General features: G+C 55.0%; 1 protein-coding gene across 36 annotated transcripts in view; it reads right to left on the bottom strand.

Moving 5' to 3' along the window:
* Positions 1 to 1699: 1699 nt before the first annotated feature.
* Positions 1700 to 7927, bottom strand: part of RELA (RELA proto-oncogene, NF-kB subunit) — a 55114-nt gene continuing 48886 nt past the window's right edge. For 23 of the 36 annotated variants that reach the window (XM_077962342.1, XM_077962354.1, XM_077962346.1 and 20 more), the window contains 5 exons: positions 7067 to 7171; positions 6638 to 6850; positions 4235 to 4315; positions 4071 to 4142; positions 1700 to 3082 (listed from right to left, as the gene is read on the bottom strand). In XM_077962342.1, the coding sequence (XP_077818468.1) occupies positions 2478 to 3082; positions 4071 to 4142; positions 4235 to 4315; positions 6638 to 6850; positions 7067 to 7171 (1076 nt within the window). In that variant the 3' untranslated portion in view covers positions 1700 to 2477. The remainder of the gene's footprint in view (positions 3083 to 4070; positions 4143 to 4234; positions 4316 to 6637; positions 6851 to 7066; positions 7172 to 7927) is intronic. The other 13 variants (XM_077962367.1, XM_077962359.1, XM_077962363.1 and 10 more) reach the window with 4 other exon arrangements.

Below are 7927 nucleotides of genomic sequence, written 5' to 3'. Positions count from 1 at the left end.
GGTTGATGTTCGAAGGGAGATTGATGAGGTGAGATCTAGATGTCAGAGCTCTTTGGCTGCAGGGAGGCGGCTGTAGCCACAGTCCAGTGGGAGGTATAGTGGTGACTTAAACTCAGTGATAGCAGTGACAGTGGGGAGAAGTGGGCAGATTTTTCAGAACCTCGTGGAAAGACTGGATGCAAGTTACTAAGAGAAGAGTTGTGGCATCTACAATAGTGGCCAGGTTTCCGGCTGGAGCCCCTGGGAGGTGGCAGGGCCAGGGCTGACACAGGGAAAACGAGAGGCAGACTGGGGATGGCTGAGGTCATTTGGAACAGGGTGTTTGAGAGGCCCGAGGACGTCAGAGTGGAGATATCCAGGGGCTGGCGCGCAGAGGAGAGAGGTCTGGGCTGGATACGAGGACTTGGAGCTGGTGAGCCATGAGCATGATGGGATCATTCAGGAATGAGAGAAGGACCAGGAGAGGTCTTCCGTGGGTAACGGGAGGAAGCGGGACCGAGAAAGCCAAGGCGAGGGAGGCGCAGCATGGGCTGCATGGCCTGGGCTCCCTGGTTTCCCTCTGGGCCTCGGGTCGGGGACCTCCGGTCGGGGTCCCTGCGCAGCTCAGCAATCGGCTTCCTCAGCTTAGGAGCCTTCTCACCCCGCCCGCTTCCTCCCCGGCCCCGCCTCCCAGAGACTACCCGGCAGCTTCGCCCGGGTCCTGACCGGGACACCGCGAGCCCGGGCTCCGCCCCTCGCGTAGGAGTTCCGCCGAGGCCCGCCCTCGCTCCAGGCCCCGCCCCTGGCCATCCCCAGCGAGCCAGAGCCCCGGGGCAAGCTCCACTTCATCGATGCAGTCGGCCTGCAGTCTCGCAGACGCTGCCCATGGGAGCCTGCACCCAGGGTCTTTTGTGTTTCTAGCAGACTCGCTGACTTTTGGGACGCGTCCTGCTGACGATAACTCCTTTTCCCCTGCTGTTGTACTCCCGCAGCAGTGCGAAACCCAGAGGAAACGCCATCGGCTTCGGCGGGGATTTCCCCCAGATGCGGGACTCGGCCTCCGGTCGCTGAGGTCTCCTTGTGCGCCTGCGCACTCGAGAACTGGGGGACCAAGCCGGCCAGCGCTATTTGCTCTGAGCTTGCGCTGGGGCAAAGCGGAAGTACGTCCAGCTGTAGCCCTGTGGGCTGCGGCTGGGCCTTTGTTTTGGCTTCCTGAGGCTGTGGATTGAAGCTTTCACCGTTCCTCCCAGAACAGAGTATCAAAGCATCGGTGGGGCAGGGTAGATCTTCACCTGGCACTACACATCCCCAAGAGAGAAGCACACACTCCCTGGGCCACCCAAGGAATTAAGTCCAAATTTCCTGGCCCCATCAAATCTTTCGAACATCGTTTCTCTTACCTCTGACGCTGGCTAGTCCCTCTGCGAGATCCACTCTCAGCTGATCTAAGACCTGGAGCAAATGGGGCCTCCGGGAAGACTCCTGAAATTGCTCAATCCCCAGTCAGTGGGCCCTACTAGGCTCTCGGTGTGTTAGGACTCCTGCCTTAGTTGCCCGTTTTCATCCACTGGACAGTAACTCGGGGTTTCCAAGGGCATTCTCAGACTGCAGGCTCTCAGAGGACAGTGCACGCATTCACCCAGCTCTCTACCACCAATGTCCGGCCTGATGTGACTAGCAAAGTGTGTGCTCAGTGTCTGCTGAAAAAAAGCGAATCTAGCCAGCTTGGCAACAGATTTATTAATTCAAGAGTAGAAAGAGCAAGAGTCCAAGTGCTTTGATTCTTCGGTGAAAACTATGCCTCCTGACTGGAGAGCTGCCAGCCTGCTCTCCCCGACTCTCTTTAACAACTTGCCCTCAATTAAGGCACTTGAGAAGAGGGAGAGCAGGGAAGTCCCAGACCAAACCCCCTCTGGATCCTTGAGAGAGCCAGCGTTGTTCCACTGGTTTCCTTCAGCCACAGCTGAGCAAGGAAAGAGCCGGCAGAGACCTCTGTGGGGCACGAAGGCCAGCCCCTCAAATGCTGGTGTTAGGCACAGCGACAATGCCAATGCCATAGAGGGGCTGGTACCTGGGGCGTTATTTCAAGGTGTAATGAATCCATGATGGAAGACACTTGATAATAAGGCTGTGTGGGCTCAAAGGCCTTACCTCTAGCCTGCTTCTCTCTCTAGGAGAGTACTAGAAGCTGCAGGATGGGGATGGGGGACCCCATAGTTCCATACAGAGAAGTGAGCTGACCATCAGGACAGGGGAAGAGTTTGAGTTTCCCCAGCTTCCCCCTTTCCAGAGAAGTTAATGCTTCTGCTTAAGCACCTCCAAAAAGAGAGATAGATACAGGTACTGCCAATAAAAGAATAAAATATGCCTTCCCCCTCCAAGGAAGACATCACCAAAGTTGGGGGCAGCTGGAACACACCCCACCAGAATCCGTAAGTGCTCTGGGAGGGCTTCAATCCCCTGCAAGCCAGTGCTCTGGGGAGGGTAGGCATCACCCCTTAGGAGCTGATCTGACTCAGCAGGGCTGAGAAGTCCATGTCCGCAATGGAGGAGAAGTCTTCATCTCCTGAAAGGAGGCCGTTGGGGAGCCCCGGGGCCCCCAGTGGAGCAGGAGCTGGGTCAGGGGGCCTCTGGGCCCCTGTCACTAGGCGAGTTATAGCCTCAGGGTACTCCATCAGCATGGGCTCAGTTGTGTGGGGGGCCACAGGTACGCCCTGGTTCAGCAGCTGCTGAAACTCCGAGTTGTCGACTGATGCCAGGTCTGTGAACACGGTTGGGTCTGTGCTGTTGCCAAGCAAGGCCCCCAGGTCTTCATCATCAAACTGCAGCTGCAGCAAGGCCTCTGACAGCGTTCCTTCCCCAGCCTGGGTGGGCTTGGGGGCAGGTGGGGCCACAGCCTGAGGAGGGCCTGGGGCTAGGACTGGGGCCTGGGCCAGAGGTGATACCATGGCTGGAGCAGGGGCAGGGGCTGGAGCCTGGGGCAGGACTTGGGGAGGGGCCAAGGCTGAGGCCTGGCTTATCTGCCCAGAAGGAAACACCATGGTGGGAAACTCATCATAGTTGATGGTGCTCAGGGATGACGTAAAGGGATAGGGCTGGGGTGCTGGAGGAGAGAGACAGAGAGGCAGGGGTCAGAGAAAGCCCTAGAGATCCACTCCGTCCTCTTACCCCAGCCCCTCTTGATGGCGCCTAGGCTCAATCCCTCTCTAGGAAGTCACTGCCAACACCCTATCTCCTTCCTCTTACCCCATCTGACCCAGCCTGTAGGGTCCAGTTCTAGCCACACCTCCACGTTGGAGTCCTCCCTGACTACTCAAGCCCACAAAACTCTCCCAGCCTTTTAAAGGAAGGGACACTTTGAGAGACAAGCTGGACTCCTCGGTTTACAGCTGAAAAACTAAGTCCTGAGAGGCAATGAGCCCATGGAGCATCAAGTGAGCAGCGGCCTCAAGTGGACAGCTTGTCAGTTTTTGAGCCTCGCACTGGCACATACGTCTTGCTAATTCAGAAGTGATTTTTGTTCCCCCTAATTCAAGTGAGAGATGAAAGCAGAGATTCTGCATTTTTTTTTTTTGAGACGGAGTCTCGCTCTGTCGCCCAGGCTAGAGTGCAGTGGCGTGATCTCAGCTCACTGCAAGCTCCGCCTCCCAGGTTCATGCCATTCTCCTGCCTCAGCCTCCCGAGTAGCTGGGACTACAGGCGCCCGCCACCTCGCCCGGCTAATGTTTTGTATTTTTAAGAGAGACAGCGTTTCACCGTGTTAGCCAGGATGGTCTCGATCTCCTGACCTCGTCATCTGCCCGTCTCGGCCTCCCAAAGTGCTGGGATTACAGGCATGAGCCACCGCGCCCGGCCGATTCTGCATTTTTAACTTCTGAATCCCAAGATACCCAGTACAGGATTTAACTGGCACAGTGGTTCCCAGGCTTCAGCATGCATTAGCGTCCCAGAAGTCGCTGGTTCCTGCGCCATCCTTTCAAAGCCTCTGATTCAGTAGGTCTGTAATGGGGCCCAAGAGTCTGCATCTCCACTGCTCCTCAGCTGAACAGAGCTGAACCTGTCGTTCCAGTAGGACAAAAGGAAATCCTTACCTGGCTTGGGAACAACTGAGCTGCGGGAAGGCACAGCAATGCGCCGAGGTGGAGGCCGGGGGTCAGTGGGTCCTGCAGGGCAAGGGCTGGGTCAGTTCTCAGCCCCAGGGTGTCCCCTCCCTCCCCGCTGCCTTTCTCTCTGTCCTTCCCGGTCCCCATCTCACCGCTGAAAGGACTCTTCTTCATGATGCTCTTGAAGGTCTCATATGTCCTTTTGCGTTTCTCCTCAATCCGGTGACGATCGTCTGGGAAAGTAAGGGGGAGAAGTGGGACTTGCTCTCCTCAGGTGGGCCCCCAACGCTCTCAAAGGACCCTCAGGAGGAAACCGAGGAGCCAGGCTTTCCCAAGACCCGTTCTCCCAACCTCCTCTGCCAGTGAGAAGGGATGTGTGACATCCAGCAGTTCTGAGAATCCCACAGCTTTTGGAGGCCTCTGTTGGCTGAATCTGCCCCTCTACGGCCACATGGCGAGGCCGAGTACAGGGGCCGTGCTCTGGGGAAAGAGGAGCCCTGGGGGGCCCCAGCCTCCAGCTCATGCCTTCCTGCACTGCTCACGTCCTGGCTCACTGTCAGCCTCCACCCAGGGCGGTGAGAATTTCTTGCCACTCTGGGGCAGCTGGGGCACAACTGCCTTAACACTTCAGCAGACTCTTATTCTTATCTGTAATGGTTTCGTATTTTAGTCGGAGCTTTCAGAACTGTCTTTCTTTTTTTTTTTTTTTTTTTTTTTTGAGATGGAGTCTCGCTCTGTCGCCCAGGCTGGAGTGCAGTGGCCGGATCTCCGCTCACTGCAAGCTCCGCCTCCCGGGTTCACGCCATTCTCCCGCCTCAGCCTCCCGAGTAGCTGGGACTACAGGCGCCCGCCACCTCGACCGGCTAGTTTTTTGTACTTCTTTTTAGTAGAGATGGGGTTTCACCGTGTTAGCCAGGATGGTCTCGATCTCCTGACCTCGTGATCCGCCCGTCTCGGCCTCCCAAAGTGCTGGGATTACAGGCGTGAGCCACCGCGCCCGGCCCAGAACTGTCTTTCTAATTACAATGGTACTTCAGTAGCTCCAAAGCACCTCAGTTCCATTAATTCAAAGACAACCTCATCATCCCTCAAAAACTGGATTCTTTCTCTTGTATTTCCTGACCATCCATCTGCCATCTGCCCTGTCACCCAAGCTAGAAACCTTGGAATGATTACCTTCTTTTCTCTCACTCCCCACCACTAACTTGACACATATTTATCAAGCACCTACTATGTGCCAGCCTCCCTTCTAGACACTGGGGATGTGGCCATAAGCACACAAGGTGTCTGCTCCCAAAAAGTTGGCATCCTAGTGAAAAAGTGAGAGGGACACAACCATATATACAAACCAGAAAATCTCAAGTGACAGTGGTTCAGGGAAGATACGGTGATGGAACAATACCGGAAGTGAGGTCGGGGCAGTCTAAATTTAGAGGGAAGGACTGGCATAAGCCACCTGCATTAAAACCTTGGGCCAGGCATTCCAAGCAGAGGCAATAGGTAGACACAGGTCCTGAGGTGAGACTGAGCTTGGTCTGTAAGATGCAAAATGGCTGCAGGGCTGAAGGGTAACTGAGGACAGTGGCGGAGATGTGATCTTGCTTCGCTATTCCTTCTACGAGGTTTGTGCCGCATCTTCTTTTCCTGGACTACAGCAACATCTTCCAGAATGGCCTCCCCGCTTTGAGTCTGTTCGTCTCTGATCTTCTACATGTGGCTTCCTGAGTCAACTTCCAAATCTGCTCCTGTCACTTCTCTGCTTAGAGGCCTTCAGCTTAACCACGCCCTCCTCTGAGCCTGCTCACTGCCCAACATCGGCTCAAACCACGAAGATGCCCCCAAACAGGCCGTGCAGTTGCCAACACCCCTTCCCTTCCAGGTGCTTGGCCACCTGCCTAGAGAACACACTTCCGTGTCTTTCTCCAGCTTCAACGCCACCTTCTCCATGCAGCTGTCTCCAGCTCCCCGGAGGCCACCGTGCCCCCGTGCTGCTCTGCACACACCTCTGTTTCACATGTCATTCTGTGACTTAAGGATCTGTTTTGCATATTTGTCTTCCTCAAGTGACTGAGATTCTGAGGGCAGGGAGCCTGTCTTACTCATTTTTTGTATTCACAATACCTGGCACAGGCCCTGGTACCAAGTAGACATTCAAACCTTGACCAAAATGTGGCTGAGCTCTATGGTAGTGACAAGACAACCAGTGTGGCAAAAGGACCTTGAAGCCAGATGGCCTGGGTTCCAATGCTGACTCTGCTACTTACTAGCCACGTGAACCCAAGCAAGTCAGACACTATCTCCTACTTCAAAAGGGTCATGACATTAGAATCAGGTGATCCAGTGAAATGCCTGGAATAGGGCAGATGTGTAGTACTAGCTCAACGTCTGAGGTATCCTTATCATTAAATGTGGCAAGAAATGGATTCCAATTACCATATAAATCCCAAGCTCTGACTCCAGCTTCTGGCCCTCAACTACAGCCCCAGACATGCGGTCTTGGCCTCTCTCTCATGGCAGAGCCCAGCTGCCCTGATGCTGCCATCCCAGCTGTGTACCTGTATCTGGCAGGTACTGGAATTCCATGGGCTCACTGAGCTCCCGGTCGGAAGGCCGCCGCAGCTGCATGGAGACACGCACGGGAGCCTGCAGGCTGGGGTCTGCGTAGGGAGGGGTCCGGAACACAATGGCCACTTGTCGGTGCACATCAGCTTGTGAAAAGGAGCCTCGGGCCTCCCAGCCTGGTCCCGTGAAATACACCTCAATGTCCTCTGCAGGAGATGGGGTGGCAGTGTGGGTCAGTGTGTCTAACCCTCCACGGTCTCCCCCTCAACTTCGGATGCTTGTCTTCTAATATCACCCTTCGGCCCACCTGAGGCCCCTGAGGCATAGGAGGAAGTATCCAAAGCCAGTTGCCTGCCACGCCCCGTCTCTGCTCAGCTTCACCCCTTGCTCCCAAGAGCCCACCCCTGCCTCCTGATGTATACCTTTCTGCACCTTGTCACACAGTAGGAAGATCTCATCCCCACCGAGGCAGCTGCCAGAGTTTCGGTTCACTCGGCAGATCTTGAGTTCGGCAGTGTTGGGGGCACCTGAGGCAGTGAGAACAAGGAAGGATGACCTGAGCCACCAGAGGTCCCCGGGGTGGCCTGCAGGAGATGCAACTTCCCTGCCTAGCCCCAAGTCAAGGTTGCCCAGAGCTTGCCACCTACACCTTTGCAGCCACAGTCAGACCTTCTTATTAGCTCCTCACCCCAACCAATTCAACAAGTATTTGCCTACTGATCTAAGCAAGGAGAATACAACCACATACAAAACCTAAACCTCTGCTCTCACGGAGCTTATAGTCCAGTGAGTGCCAATCTGATCACACTGTGTCTCCACCTGACCAAAGCAATCTTTAAGGTCAGTCCATACCCACCTTGGCAATGAGCCCTTCCCTCCTGACCCCCAGTTTATCCTGGTTTCCCATCTTTGGGGTTCCAGAGTCGTTTTATTTCCATTCATCCTGCTGGTTACTTAATTAAAGACTGCAGCTGATCAGTCAGCCCAATTCGTCTGCGGGCTTCTGTCACTGAAGCATCATTCTCGAACACTATCTTATTCCTGGGAGTTCGTTTCCTAGAGTCATTATCGCAGTTGTGGGCACACCACCTTCTCATCACACGATACTGAAAATGCCCATTTCCCATCAGACTCCCTGCTAGACTCCCTGCCAGGCCGGAGCTACACCTCAAGGACAGCTCTGGGTCTTCTTTGCCTTCTCTCCCCAGCCAACAAAGAGCTGGGCACAGAAGAGAAGATGAATACACAAGATGACTGATGAATCAGAGCACCTCTTGCAGGCC

The sequence above is a fragment of the Macaca mulatta genome, chromosome 14 (genome assembly GCF_049350105.2).
Source record: "Macaca mulatta isolate MMU2019108-1 chromosome 14, T2T-MMU8v2.0, whole genome shotgun sequence".
Lineage (NCBI taxonomy): Eukaryota > Metazoa > Chordata > Mammalia > Primates > Cercopithecidae > Macaca > Macaca mulatta.
The sequence above is the reverse complement of the archived record's forward strand: the minus strand, read 5'-3'. Positions and strand labels throughout refer to the sequence as shown.